The following is a 15,760-nucleotide window of genomic DNA, read 5'->3' on the forward strand; positions in this document are numbered from 1 at the left end:
AGACATTAAAAATGAAACCATCTTGATTTACTGTTTCGTTTTATATCCAAATTACTGCTATACTCCACGCTTAACAATCATCTTCATAGCAAATCATGACATAAATTCATGCAACGGATAATCCTTCACTGACACAACAGATCATTCCATTGAAACAGCACAGTTTAAACAATAAAAACTACTCAAGTATTTCACAAATAAGAAATATAGTATTACGAAACAGTTTTAAGCAAAATTTAGAACACAAAATATGCATTAGCTTTTTTGACTGTTCTCTGAAGTCATGATACTGTTTGCTAATAATATGCTGCTGTTTTCATGTTGCTGAATTGCTTTCAACCCATTAATAATCAGTTTATAAACCAACTCTTTACTCTCTTTGTCCTTTTAGCAAGTTAGTAACTACATGAGGCATTTTTATTTCCTGTTATTGACTGCCTACTTTTCATACCACGTGTAGTTTATATACTTTTCATAGTACTAGTTTTTTCCACATATTTGGAGGTTTACATTATGTGATCTTGGTATTAATGTGAAATTCTTTATTCTCCATTCAAGATGCACCAAATGAACTCAACAGGCAGTCCAAGAGGGCACGTCTGTGCTCTGTTCAAACAGAACAAAGCTGAGCTACTTGGCTCAGAAAGTGGATGGTAAAAAATATAGTTACTGCAAAAGAATGAAGCTGATTCCAAATTTAAAGGAGAGATCTGTTGGCCTGTAAATAAATAGGGTCTAAAGAAGTCTTAGCTGTCACAGTTCTCAGTATATACAGAAACTGCTAACATACACAATTGTCACTACTGGCAGCTAAATTTTGCCCTGCAGGACCTGAACTCAACTAAGCTTATGTGTTCACCATTTTCCAGCCAAAGAATTTGATCATCACTAATCTAAACTGGAGAAGGATAAAGCAGCAAAAGAGTAACGACTTAAAGGACAGTCAACTGATCCTCAATATTCACAGAAAAAGTTGCTTACGGGCAAAAACTTATCCAAAAAGCAAGATAAAATTCAACATCCCACAGGAATTATGAAAAATGCTATTCAGGTTATTAAACAAGCAAAACTGGGGGCCTTAACTTGAACGACAATTACATTCAAGCTCCACGTTACACCAATCGTGTGATGTTTTCATTCCTATGTTTCGTACAAATTCTCGTGCCTACATTCAGAATCCAAACAGGTTTTCGATTTTCAACTGGAATATTTTCCCTGATTCATTTACTTTTCTCCTGCTTTACAGTAGCTCTAATAAGTTCTAGCATAAAACCCGTATTGTTACCTGCGGAGATGGAGAAAGGCTGTGTAGCACTGCTTACGGAACTCCTGGTACTGTTCACTCTGTGTGCCTCCCATACCTTCCACCATCTCCTTGTTCAGCTTCATTGGGGGAGGTAGAGGCTTGGGGTCTCGTCCCAAAATATAACCAAAGTCAATGTGAAACAGTTTACCTGTAGAAGAATGAAAGACAAGCAGTTTACAGCGTATCAAACCTTAATGCAAAACTTGGAAAAAAGAAAATCTTTAAGTGTAATCTCTAGAAGATACTAAGCAGCTCTCGAAAAAAATACAATTCACTGTTTTCTGTAAGGCTCGTAACTGAATTTTTTATATCTTCAGCTGCCAGTCTATTATAGGTTTAAAAAACTAAAGCTGATTTCAAATTCATTAAGAGTATTCATAAACAAGATGAGTTTTTTCTGCCTTTCTTTTTTTAAGACATATTAAGAATATTCATGAAGACTGAATCAATGTTGAAACTGGACATCAGATATGAAATGTATAGTTAGATACTAATTCTTTGTGCCTTCCTTAGAATTTGTTAGCAAATTAAAATATTAATACACACACTGCATTACTTTTAGTATCCAATTTGGTTGCTGTGGCATAAACCATGTTATTTTAGTTGCACGTTAAATTTTCCAAAGGGAAAATAAGACTCATGATCCTAAGAATGATCTCTTGAGACACTAAAGACCAAAGATTTCAAAGCTGTTGCGAAATTCTTTAATTTAAGGTTAAAATTTATCAACACTTCTCAAATACATTTAAGAAACATCACTACAATTCCAAATATGAAATTGTATTTTAAATGTGGTAAAGTCTGCATTATACTTTTGCAGTGCTAAAATGCAGAAGTTCCATCACTTGATCACTACCTATTTCCCCTGTAGAGAGTTGCTGTAACTACGTAAGGCAGGCAGATCTGCTCACCATATAACAACCAGGAAGACCTTAGTTTAGAGGAGCCTTAAAAATGGCCTACAAGAAAGCTGCAGAGGCACTTGTTACACGGGCATGTAGTGACAGGACAAGAGGAAATGGCTTTAAACTCACAGAGGAGAGATTTAGCTTAGACATTATGAAGAAATTCTTTACTTATGAAGGTGGTGAGGGCACTGGCACAGGTTGCTCAGAAAAGCTGTGGCTGCCCCATCCCTGGCAGTACTTAAGGCCAAGTTGGACGCGGCTTGGAGCAACCTCATCTAGTGGAAAGTTTCCCAGCCCAGAGCAGGGGGTTAGAACTGGATGAGATTTAAGGTCCCTGCCAACACAAATCATTCTGATTCTGTATTCTCAGATCAACTGATTACATTTAAAGTGTTTTTTGCAGCATTAACTTGACAAAACCTTATATACATATACCTCTTGCTTCAAATGCACAATGCAACTTCTCTTCCTATCAAGAGCTTGCATGCAGCCGTGCTGTTTATAGTATCGCTCAGACCTTTATTGGGGAGTATTCACTGTATTCCCTTTTAATAGTTCTGAACCATACGTGGGACACAATAGGTCTCAAACAACTGAAACACCTGCAACTTCAAAACACCTACTAAAATAAAATAAAATAAACTGAAGATTAAATATTATATAAACATACAAATAAAAATTTTGTCAAGAGAAATCAAAAATAGTAGAACACATAATTCTTAGAAAGTCAGTTTCTAGGAACATTCTTGATTCATTTCATAAGTGGAAAATATTGACCATATAAAGAAAAAAAAAAAATAAAAGTGTTCTGCAAACAAATTTCCAATTTGAAGTACATAATTTCAACAATGACTTGGCCCATACCAGAGCTGCATTACAAAAAACATGGTAAGAATGCAGATATGCCAAGAAACATTTATATAAAAAAAACAAAACAATGCTACATATGGGTGAAATCTGTTATGTGATTTCCTTAGGACAGTGAGAAACCATCTTCCTGAACTCTGCAGTAATCAGTAACCAAGAATTAAACTTAGAAGTACAAAAAGACTATGCATGTTTGAACTGTTAGGCAAGTTAGCAAAGCTATCCAGTGACATTAATAAATTAAAGTTTTACATGACTAATTCATAGAGAAAAGTGAAGTGTAGATATAAGATGGAAGATCTTTTAAACAAGAAGGCCGAAAATGATTAGCATGATTGTTATCTAGACAGTCGCAGATAGCACAGAACACACACAGAGTCTTGCTTCAGAATTATGGAACTGAACAGCATTATGGACAGAGATCTGTTTGCCAAGGGGAATTTTAACCTGCAGAATCGGCATTAATTTAAATATTTTCATAAGCCTAGGTGCACAGCACACTTGAAAAAAAGGGTCAGTAGCTTCAACCACTTTACTGAATAGTAATTTTACATCTAAGTTTCTATTAGAGAAGTGTGCTTGGGATATGTCATAAGCACTTTTTAACCCAAGCAACAATTTCCATCAGAGTCAATTTTCTAAGGGAGATCACAAGGACATTTAACAAGCAGGCAAAGTATCTGCTAGCTGATAAATGCTACAAGCATTACATTTTGCATACCTAATTGTGCTAGAAAAATCCCACTCCCTTAATAGCATTTTCAAGCTGTTACAGGAGTTACTTTTAGAGCTCAGTTCTGTACACTAACTTTCTGAAGCAGGCACTTTGATATACACACCCCCTCCCACCATTAAGTTACAGAAAATGTTTAATTAAAAAGTTTGGGGGGTCTGTTTTCTCTTCATTTATTCAAGCCTGTCACCTTGAAGAGTCAAGAGACAACATTCTGAATAAAACAGCAATTCGTGTGGCAGTAATTAAATCTTTTTTTTTTTTTTTTTTTTTAGTTTGCTCTAGAGATAGGGAATAAGAAGCGATAATTAGTAATTTAAATTGCTAACAAAGATGCATCTAAAACATTCCAAAACATTCTAATAGCTGACTATGTTCCTATAAATTAATTAAGTACTTACACATTTTTAGGAATGAAGTACAAAAGACAGTGTAGCATGAGGCCATCCAGCATTGATATTATTGTTTCCCTAGATGTACTTCAAAATTCAGCAAACTTTTAGGCTGACTCAAAATCTATGTCAAAAGCTTTCATTTAAATACTTTAATATATTTCAAATTCACGTACTAAACACAGACTGAACTAATTTTCAATTGTGCAGCTCCTCCATGATCAATTAAACCAGTATATAGTATTACAGAACACAGACAGAAGGCTCCCCTTGGTGCTTGCCTGAAGCCGCTACACTAGTAAAGACTGACCAGCCAACTTGAGGAGTATGCAAGTTTCAGAGCTTTCCACACGGACATGGGACTTGTGTTCTCCTTGAGGACTTAAATACAGTTGAAACAAGCAAAGAGTGAGTCTGCTTTGGACAAATTAAATTGGCTGTATATTTAATACAAGTTAACCTGCTCTAGCAGAAGGTGTTCTTGCCCGTGGCAGGGGGGTGGACTAGATGAACTTTTAAGGTCCCTTTTAAGCCTAACTACTCTGTGATTCTACGATTTATGTCAATAAATAATAAAGTTATCGAGGTAACAAACTTATTTGAAATCTTTTAATACTAAGATTAAAAGGTTGCAAGTACCTCAAGTGATCATCACAAGTAAAATCTTTATCAGGGTTTAACACTAAACATCCCACTTCGACAGTATTAATGAATGCAATGATTAGACGATCACTCAGTGTATGCTCTATTACAAGAACAAGGCTGGAGGTAGTTTCTGGCACTTATTTGACAAGGTATAGTGCAAGAAAATCTTTAGCAGTAGCAGAAATAGCACAATTAAAAATAGGAACCAGAAAGAGCAAGATTAAAAATAGGAACCTGAACACTCCAGCTCTACATAAAGCAACTACTGTAGGTTATATGAACTTCAAACAAAAAAATATCACTTTGAGCTAACAATTGTAATTTTAAGAGCGCAGGAAATATATTTAATAAGAACTTTTATTCTGTACAAATTAACTCCCACTGTGAATAGCATATTGTCTCCTAACACAGCCTCCACTCCCTACAGGCACCTCTAAAGACAGAGGTAAAACCTACCAATAAGAACTTACTATCTTTTCATCAACTTAAGCATGCTTTTTTCCTCAAGAGCACAGCTCCAAAAAACATTACTCATCTGAAATTTATCAGCCTCAGGTATCATAATACTTAACAAATAACCTTGTCTAGTAAACACAGCTGAAAAACAGTCTACCCAAGAATTAGCATCTTATTTGGGCAGCTGTTGAGTGAACTGTGGTAACACTACTTTTTCTAAAGGTTTTGAACTTCCATGGCTTATAAAACAATAACATTTCCTTTCTTTAATATACAGCGTCAGTGCCGTAACACATACACTTCAATCTCTTAGACCATCATGTTTTCACCTCAGCTTCTAATCTATCTTCTCTAGATTTATTACACCTTCATTTAAAGGGCTTTTAATTATTAGACATGCTTATAAATTAAAGACAAAACTGGACATCTAATTTTGGTTTTTACTGTTCTTGAATGACTGTTAAATCATATGGGTGATGGTTTTTTTAATTTGGGTCATGTTTTAAACTGAAAGTTAGTTAAGACACCAGGTGAAACATATTTCATCCTTTGAAAGTCCTACATTCTTGTAGGGCTAAGTTCTGTAAACTACTTGGATTTCTAGTATTTAGACACTAAGACCTTTGGACATCTATTTAGAAATTTGAGTTCTTTATAACAATAGGAGACTTTAGGCATCTGAGAAAAGAAAACCTAACAATTCAGAAAACATCAAGATTACAGATAAGTATGCATGAAATTCCTGCCCTGTTTCGAGGCTAGAAGGGTTATATGTAGGCAGCTACATACAGTTCAAGATACACAGGTTTGGTCAAACGCTTCTGAAGTTGAAAGTGGCTCACTCCTAAAGCCTGAAACATTACATTAGCACTCTTTTCAGAAAGGAGGAAAAATCTCTGCTGGAAAGACTTCAAACAGTGTGTTTCACCTTAAAAACTAGGGCCCTAATAATCACTCACCAATCCCCATTTAAGCTATTTTACTGTAGAAAAGGCAAGGCACAAAGCACTTACTGATGGGAAGAGGATGAGATGTTTCCAGGAATATGCAATAATGTAGCCTGTTCACAGAATTATTTCGTTCAAAACCTAAAAGCTGCTACTGTCGTACACCGATAAGCTTTTTTTTTTTTTTTATTTAATATTATGAGGCTGAGTCCATTTTTCGACTGAACACCTACCTGGCCTTCTAATGTGCGGAATAAAGAGAACGTTCTTGGAGAGTTCAAGGAAATGAAATCAAACATGGAGAAAGTTTCCCTGACTAGCAGTCGGGGCATGGGGGATTTGAAAGTCCATCTGAGTTCCTTTCAGCCTGCAGAGTGAAGCGATCTTTGATTAAGCGAAGTATGGACTTGTGGAGACTAGAAATTGGTATCTGGTGCTTGCAATAGCCAATAACATCTGACTGCAGCTGGAGAGGCTGATTTGTCCATCACTTTTACTGCTAATGTCTAGATGCACAGGAGAAAATTCCCATATAGCAGCACAGAAATTGTTCTATTTCACCAGAGGAGTCAGGAAAACTCCTGAAAAACTGCAGAGAATTCTGAAATGCTTAAATAAAATGCATAAGGCAAAGCGAATTAGACGCAATTACTAAAATAAGTCTGGTGGCAATTAGCTTTTAACAGGTAGGAAAGCCTTATAAATTATTTCTAACTTATCTGTTCCTACTTTTAGTAAGAAAAAACCCCAAACAACCAAAATACAAAATCCCCCAAACTCTTAATTCAATATAATTTCTGTAAACTGTAACTCTCACTATTGTTCTAACTTGACTCATATAGAAAAAGTACAATTTAATGACTATCCTAACTGAATTCCTATTTTAAATTTAAAGCAATAGGATAAAAATTCCTCTGATGCATACAGATGGATGGATGGGGAGGTTTTTCCTGGCTTTCCTAGAAAATCCTGATGCTGCTCTCAGAATTTCTTCTTTGCTATCAAAGCATTTACTGTCATCATCTTCATCATGTATATATTACAGCTTTTCCAAGACTACACAAAAATGGAAGAAAGTAGCATGACTTGTTAAGGATTTATTCAGGATACTGTTTTTAACTCAGTATACAGCAACTGAAGTTCACCATGGTCATCCATATAACGGATAAGTGCCGAGCTTGTGGTACGTACTGTAATTTCCGCCCCCTGACTCACACCTCAAGTTGTCCATTCTCAAAATATACTCCATGCAGGCATATTATAAGAAAAAAAGATGTCAGATATGTATTGTTAAATCAGGAATACTGTTCAAGATACCTACAAAAGAAAATGCTTTAGCAGATTAACAGCTGAAAGTTCATATTCTTTTTTGGGAAGCATCGCAGGAATTGGGAGTCACAGAGAAAAATTTAAAGGATAACATTATGTGTTAGCTTCATTATTTTTTCATAAAAAAGGATATTCTTCTGTCAAGACCAGTAACGTTTAAGAAAAAATTCTAAAACGCCACTGCATTTCCCATACTACAGTAGCTTGCAACATTAAGTACACCGATAAACACTTTTATTGTCTAAACACTAAAAGAGAGGAAGGTTTGAATCCTAGTTTTTTCATTTTTGTCATCTCCAAACCTGATTTGGCATAGATGATTTTATCTGATAAGCACTGAAATTAAAAACACATGGTGTCATCTTGCATATGGAACTGTTCAGGCCTTTGCTGTCTTACCGGGCAACCCTTTCTAACTGAGACTAAAGATTAAATCAGACATCAATTGCTGCACTTCATACTAAAGACAGATCATAGTTCTACCTCTAAACACTAAATGAGAAGACAGTCCAGTTCTCTAACCTATCTACACATAATGCTAAAGGAAAATGTGTTTCTCAAAGTTCTGAGCCCTCAGTCTTTGACCTGCCCTCAGATATTAATAATCTACTTTATCCACGTAGCAATTTGTTCTACTGTTACAGAGCAATTTCAATTGTACAGTTCAGTTTTGTACACTAATCAAAGTGCCCGTATTTAGAGAATCTATAACAGGAACTTGAATTTACATGTAGATCCTACAGGGTATTGAAAGATTGAGCTGTCCAGTCACTAGTGTGAGAGTTAGTTGGTCAGACACACACATGCAGTGCTACTCCAGAAGATCATTTGAATGTCTAGGATAGCCTACAGTATCTACGTATAGCCTGCAAATATGACAAGACCTTTGTGAAACCTACAAAGAAAGCTGAAGTTATTAAGAGATCTCCGATGGGACAGGAGACTTGTCTGTCATAGCTAAAAGACAAAGCTTTAATGATAACTGTACTCACTGTCATAAGACTTCAAAAAGATTAGCAAACATGAAGACACCCATTTCTGGGTGTTACATTAGTAGCTAGATCCCAACTCTACAATCAGAACGAGAGTGGAGCAAATGCAGAAGAAATTGTTTTCAAGGGAAGGCATGACAGAATTGAAACATACTAGCATAACACGTTACATGAAAGTTATCTGAACATGCTACATCTCACAATCCAGCTTCACAACCATCCAGCTCTTCCTTCCAAGGCAAGAAAGGGCAAATTACCTGGCAACTCAGATGCTGGCATTAATATATTAATCAGTCTGTAATCCTACAAGGAGGCACTGATGTTACTTAAAGCTGGGTATTCAGCTGCAAAACAATGTCTTGTTATTTATAAGTCACAGTAATATCTGCCATTACAGATTTGGAAACAAGAAATTAAAACACACAGCAATTGATAACACATTTCACCTCCAGGAGAAGCAGACAGTTGAATAAATATTCCTGTAATGCTATACTGACTACATAATGTGACTTTCAGGTTACAAGCAAAGGCACATTTGTGAAACTGATGTAAGTATTCTTTTAATTTTTAACATTACTGATACATGAGGATGTTTTGACTGAAGTTTCCCTATACCTCCTTCTAAATAAACTTCTACAGCTGCCCTTGAAGAATAACAGAACAGAATTTAGAAATCTGAGTATCTAGATATCTAGTTTAAGACTACTTTAAGAAGTCACCCTGTTTTTAGAACTATGGGCATAAAACAGTCATAAAGACAGCAGAAATTATTTCACCCAAATAACAGACATACTAATTCCATAATTCAAAAGACTTATTTCCAACACTGAGTGGGAAATAATTTGTTTTTATGAAATTCAGTATAGATTACTTAACTTTCAAATATATCAGTTACAAAACACATACATATGTATGTTATAAGATGATGCATCCATTCCATTGGAAGGAGTCTAACACAGGTATGGCTACATCCACCATATTAAAAGGTAGAGCCAAAAACTATATTGATATTGACGTTCAATAATGTGAAAGCACAGCTGGTATTCAGCATCCTTTAGCCTGTCAGAAAGCTTCAATTTGTTAAATAGCATCAGACAGGATGCACATGTGGTCATATGTCTTTGAAGAAACTTAAAGCTTCCATTCTTTAAGACAAGAATGAAGTCAGCTTTTTCCAACTTAAGTCTAAGGGATTGTCAATAAAAAGAAACAAGCAAGAGGCTTTGTAGCAAGCCTCTGCTGTATTTTGAACAAAACACTTTCTCTACATAGCTCAGAAAACCTCTCTCAGCACGTGACAAGAGCACAGGAAACAAAAACAACTTCAGACTCAGGATGTACCGTGAGTGTGCACTGCCCTCTGCTGTACTGATTAAATTCTTCCACTAAGCCAAACAGCCATTGTGCTGATACTTTTTAACATAGGTAAGACGCAGTTTTTCCCCAACCAAAACGCTAAACTACTACTACTGAGAGTGCAAGCAGTGCCTGCTATGGGAAGATTCATGCCCATCACCTTTAGACATATGACAGAGATCTCTCAACATAGATTTTAGAATGCCCATTTGTACATTTCCAAGCAGATAAGGAAAAAACCCACTTGGCTTCATTTGTTCTCTCATGCTTACAGCAAAACCTTTTAGTTTAAAAAAAGGTTAATTTTCTACTCTATCATACAGAGTACGCTGATGCAAAGTAACATATGCTTCAGACTTATCTGTAAACTAACAACCCTTCCATTTGGATGCATCTATTTTCCCCAAATAACATTTTTTATTTACATATTTTTCAATCAACAAACATTTCACTTTATTATAAACCCTTAACCACAACTCATAACCCTCTGTCACTGTGTAATGAAGGCATTCAAGGCATTAGAACTCCTACAGGAAGCCGCAGTTCAAAAGCAAGCAAGCAAGCAAAACAAAACCCCAAACCAACCAACCAACCAAATAAACAAAAAAACCAAAAACTTTTCCCCTACACGAAATTGTGGGTTTTGTTGGTTTTGTTTTTTTTCTTTTTGTTAAAACTTCACTGAAAATTAGTTTATATGTAGCTGCATGAGTTTCTTCACAAAAGCACTTTAATTTCCCTCCACCCCAAGGCACTGATTGTAACAATTGAAGTAGCTTTTCAAGTCCTTCATTTCCTCTACTAAAGAAATCTTCTATTTATTTGGAATCACTAGAATTATTCACTCTACCTAGCATGTTATTAATCCATACAGATGGCAATAAAAGATAACATTTAAAAAGCTAAACCAACTTAGGGAGAATCAAAATGCCTATCTGCTATTTTGAATTTTCAAGACACAGGTTTTGCTGCAAATTAAAGGATGTAACTGATTAAACAGTAACTTCTACAATTTTTTCTCCTCCAGCTGTGAATTTGCAATGAGCAGGACACTAAAGAATTTTTTCCTTCTTTGTTTTTAGAGAAAGCTTCAAAAAATATGTAATCTCAATTAAAGCTGAACTGTCCAACCAGCTCAGTTAGGCTGATGATGAAACACATGGGTTTTTCGTTGTACAGTGGTTTGGTTTCATCAAGATTCATAGGGCATAGAAAATGCTGCAGTGAATCCTGCTCTGACAGGTCTCATGTAGCATTCATACTTCTGGGACATATGATGAAAGTTTATCAGAAAAACATACAGACCTGGAAAGCTCACATAATCAATCTCTTTAAAAGAAAGTCAAATTCTAGACAAGAATTCACATGGACATCTCAGTTAAGTCATCAAGATTACACTTGATTCCTAATTCCCAATGCCTATATTCTTAATACCTGATACCTACAATGTGGTTGCCCCATTCCTGGCAGCGTTCAAGGCAAGGCTGGACAAAGCTTGAAGCAAGCTGGTCTAGTGGAAGGTGTCCCTGTCTGTGGCAGGCGGTTGGAAGTAGATGAGCTTTTGGCCATCTTTAAGGTAACAGTGAAATGTTTCTTGGTTTCAGGCAAAGGAAATCCAATTTTTCCTTGTTCTACAGCCATACTACTTTCAAAAAAAGGTAGCACCACTCACTCTTGTCTTTAACAAAAAACATCTTACAGGTCCAGCTTTCAGTGTAAAAAATGTGATAGTGGAACACAGGACTGTAAAGTAAGTCAACTGTAAAGGGTACAAAACCCCCAGTGCTTATAAACATGTCTATGTTGAGGTGAAGTTAGGTTTCCACTACCTACAGATGTATAAATGGCTCTTAAACTGACATCAAAACTATGTATCAGATACACATTGTATCCTATCTTGCCTACTAATGTGTTTGGAGAGCAATTAATTGCTTGCTTTATTGTTCTTCAACTGCCACTTCACGCTACTAGTAGTTTAAACCTAAACTTTGATTCACTTGATTCACCTTAGATGAGACATGATTACATTACATTTAAAATAAATTCTAATCTACAATACTCAGCGGGTTATACCCAAGAAAAATGGAGCGAAACAGTAACAACACTAGAAATTAAACAACTGCTGTTATAACATCATACTGCTAAAAGAATTACCTGTTTTTGTTAGCAAAAGATTATCCAGATGTCTATCTCCAACTCCAAGGATGTACGTAATTACACAATAACCAGCTGTAACAAGTAAATTGTAAACATCAATATAAGTACCTTTCAAGGAGAGCAACAAGTTCCATGCAATTAACAACAACATATGACATTATCTTAGTTCTTGTTCACTAGTAATAAATACACCATAGAGAGTGGGCGCAGGGCTGGTGCTGGTGAAGAATGATCAAGATTATCAGCACGATGAACACATTTGAAGTAATAAATTAAAACTCTAAGTTTATTCAGTACTGCCTAGATTTTGATTTCTTGCTACACAATTATTTGCCTAACACTAAAATCCTGAATTCATTCAATATTGGGATTAAGATACTTCAAACGAAGATCAAGTATTTTGAGCAAAATGAATGTACACCTTTTGAATTTAAGATATTTGAAGGCAGCTGTAAATAAGCATTTGACATTAATACGCATACATATCAATATTATTTACAAGCTAAGCAGTAAGCCAGTGGTATTTTAACACTGCCATCAGTTTACTGAACAAATGCTACACTACCACTTCTTGTAATCCAAGTAGAACAGGAATTTGAATGTACTCTCGTCACCCACAAAACCCTGATGTTTTCTAAACAAATTTTTCTGCCCCAAATACAGATAATTCCTTGTTATATAAACGTTTTTTATCTAGCTGAATTATAAAGGCCCCAGCTCACAATGCGGAGGGGGCAGAAGTAAGATTATTCCAAGAAAGCAATAATATTCAACTTCTTGTTTCCTTTAAGGAGAACAAAGAGGGCTGAGGAGAGGAATTGTACATGACATGCCAGGCTCAAAACTATTCTCTTCACAGGGATTCTAACAGCAAGTACATGTACAGTCCCTTACCTGAGACAGCTAAACTAGAATGTCTTACTACCTCTCCTTTATACTTCAGATAAGAAGTTATCAACTCTAAGACTGTAACTTACCACAGCTCTTCACATATGTGTCCATCACCTCTGCACTTATTCCATGAGGACCAGTATCACTAGGTGCATGTTTTCTGAAGAAGTTCTGGAGGGGAAGTTATCAACAAATTTAGTTATTCTACATGATTTGAAATAGGATCTTTAAACAGGTGGAGGAGAAACCAGAGCTAAATCAAGACCACAAGTGTCCCTTATTAAGATCGCTTAAATTACAACCACTCCCCCAAAAACTAGTAAACTGATTGAATTTTATACTGCTTTATTTATTTTCCTAATCATCACATTCTTATACTCAACAGAAACAGATCTTAAGTTCAAAAGAAAATGCAGTTTTATTTAGTAACAGCTTCAGAAAATGAACAATGCACTGAAAAGTTACTAACTAATAACTACGAGTTATTCCACAGGAAACATTTAGGCCAGGACTAACAGTCCAGATTAGTAACTACATGTGGGATGTACACTCTCACAAAGTTTATCATCACTGTATGTCTTCATGTTCCTCAAGACAATCAACTTTTACTGAGATTAGAGGGAAAATCTAAATCATTAAATGGAAACTTCTCATTTCCTGTGAAACATAGGCACTGCCAAAACAGTCCTTCTTCAATACTCAGAAGAAACCTGCCAGTCTTGTATTACTGGCTTAAAAATTTCTCAGACCTAAACACGTTTTCATATTTATATACCGTGCTCATCTTTAATAAAACAGGTGTGACAGCCAAAATGAACATTTACAAAAAAAAAAAAAAAAACACCAAATTTTCATAACACCTAAACACGTTTATTTAGATTTTATTTCCTTGGCCTCCAGTGCCAAGCTATTTCATCATGCATTGGCACAGGAAATCTGGGCTGTATAATGTATATTTTGTTGTTCTTAAAACAAATGAAATCTTGCTGCTAATCAAATTTCATTATCTATCCTGGCATAGTACTCACACCACAATAACCTAAGCCTGCAATTTATACTGTTTGATCAGAAGATGACTTAAAAAAATTCCCCATCACATACCTGTATACTTTCCTCAGTAGCAAGAACTTCTGCAACTGGTACTGACTGAATAAACTGCATGAAGCCTGTGACAGAAAGCAACCAAGAAAATCAACTTTCCAATCCACAGAACTTTCAGGCTACTCTATAACATGTTTACTAAAAAACAGCACTAATACAAACTTTCATTCAACTGCTTCTTATTGACAAAAATACATGTTTTGTCCTATGTCAATTCTCTGCCTTCAGTCATTTTTAAAACAACTTCTGGTGGTTTGTTGTTTGAAGGTTTTTTTTAAATACTAAATTAGCTTGCAAAACATCTGTTGTTCCAAGTTTTTGAAATGATAAAGTAAATCGATTACTTTATAAATATGTATCCAGAATGTATGCAAAAGTATAGCCATCTTTGATTTTGTTTTGTCTTGGTTTTCTCCTCCATTTCGTGCAAAGACCTACAAATAGGAATGTTAAAAGTTATTTGTCCCAGATCACACAACAAGCTAGCAGCAAAGTTATGGCTACTGATTGCCACATACTCCAAAATCCAGACCAGGCTTCTTTTATGAAGATTTCTGAGTTACCTATGGAATACTGTGATCAGTCAGGGCGTTTACTTCCATGACTTACATTGCCACAAGATATTCTTACACATTTTACCCCCTTTTCTGAATGCTGTACTAAGCAAAACATCTCTTATGAAAACCATGTGTCACAATATAGCCTATGAACAGAGGAATAAGATTCCTCCCCATACTAAGAAATACGTAATAAAAGTATCCATACCGTGTTTCGTACTAGTTGCCAGCACTTTATAGGGTGTCAGCTTCAAATCCAGATTCTCTTTTCTTAACAGCTAGAAAAAAAAGCCCCAACACACACAAGCAAATGATGAATGCAATAGAAAGACAACTTCTAAAAGAATGTAATCAGCATTGATCTCCACTGTTCTTCACTGAAATTAGTAAAAAGACTGCTTGACACATTTGGGGGGTTTTATTTGTGGGGTTTTTTGTTTGGTTTTTTTTTTTAACTACACAGCATCATTGCGTCTATAAAGAAAATAAAAAGCCACCCAAGATCTAAGAATTCTAGAATGTATTAGCAATGTAAGCTGCAGTAGCAGTTTTTAACAGTTTTGCTCTTGACAAGTGAAATCAAGAACAAAGCAGCACAAGGATACGGATTAGTAATTCTCACCTTATCCATGAGTGAAATAATTTGAAGAATAAGTTGATCTTGACGTAAATCATCACCATGCTTAAATATTACAGGATATTTGCCTCCATCTTCTGTCTTGAAGAACAACTGAGCAGGCATTAAGGCACTCTGGAAAAGGAAACTTGTGCTACTAAGCTGGCTCATAGCAATGTTCCTACTAACGTTTTGCTGCAGTGGAGTTCTGAAGTACAAATCTTTGTTTACTGCATTAAAGATCAGAAGTGAATTAAGCAAGCATCAAATTCAGTTACCAAAAAGTTTATAATAGTCTAATTTGAACAGCAACAGTATGGTAGCAAGCAACAGAACTCTTTCCACGTTCTTCAGTTCGGTAGAAAAGAAGCAACTCTAAAGCTTCTAAAATCAGTTACTCAGTGTCTAGGAAGCAACAATTAGAACAAACCATTTCCAGTCAGAACAAGTGGGATCTAGGCATGTTTTTTTAAAAAACACTTTAAGGCTTTTCTTCTTTTTCAGCAA

At 35.5% G+C, this 15,760-nt stretch overlaps 1 protein-coding gene across 7 annotated transcripts in view; it reads right to left on the reverse strand.

Annotated features, from left to right (window-relative positions):
* The window catches only part of PIK3C3 (phosphatidylinositol 3-kinase catalytic subunit type 3), an 80,690-nt gene that overhangs the window by 30,304 nt on the left and 34,626 nt on the right, over positions 1 to 15,760 (reverse strand). For 5 of the 7 annotated variants that reach the window (XM_080637701.1, XM_080637702.1, XM_080637700.1 and 2 more), the window contains 6 exons: positions 15,260 to 15,388; positions 14,846 to 14,915; positions 14,081 to 14,145; positions 13,066 to 13,150; positions 12,086 to 12,160; positions 1,286 to 1,454 (listed from right to left, as the gene is read on the reverse strand). In XM_080637701.1, the coding sequence (XP_080493827.1) occupies positions 1,286 to 1,454; positions 12,086 to 12,160; positions 13,066 to 13,150; positions 14,081 to 14,145; positions 14,846 to 14,915; positions 15,260 to 15,388 (593 nt within the window). Of the gene's footprint in view, positions 1 to 1,285; positions 1,455 to 2,649; positions 2,837 to 6,334; positions 6,622 to 12,085; positions 12,161 to 13,065; positions 13,151 to 14,080; positions 14,146 to 14,845; positions 14,916 to 15,259; positions 15,389 to 15,760 lie in introns of those variants that run through there. The other 2 variants (XR_013958743.1, XM_080637705.1) reach the window with 2 other exon arrangements.

Source organism: Psittacula echo (genome assembly GCF_963264785.1).
Source record: "Psittacula echo genome assembly, chromosome: Z".
Classification (NCBI taxonomy): Eukaryota; Metazoa; Chordata; class Aves; order Psittaciformes; family Psittacidae; genus Psittacula; species Psittacula echo.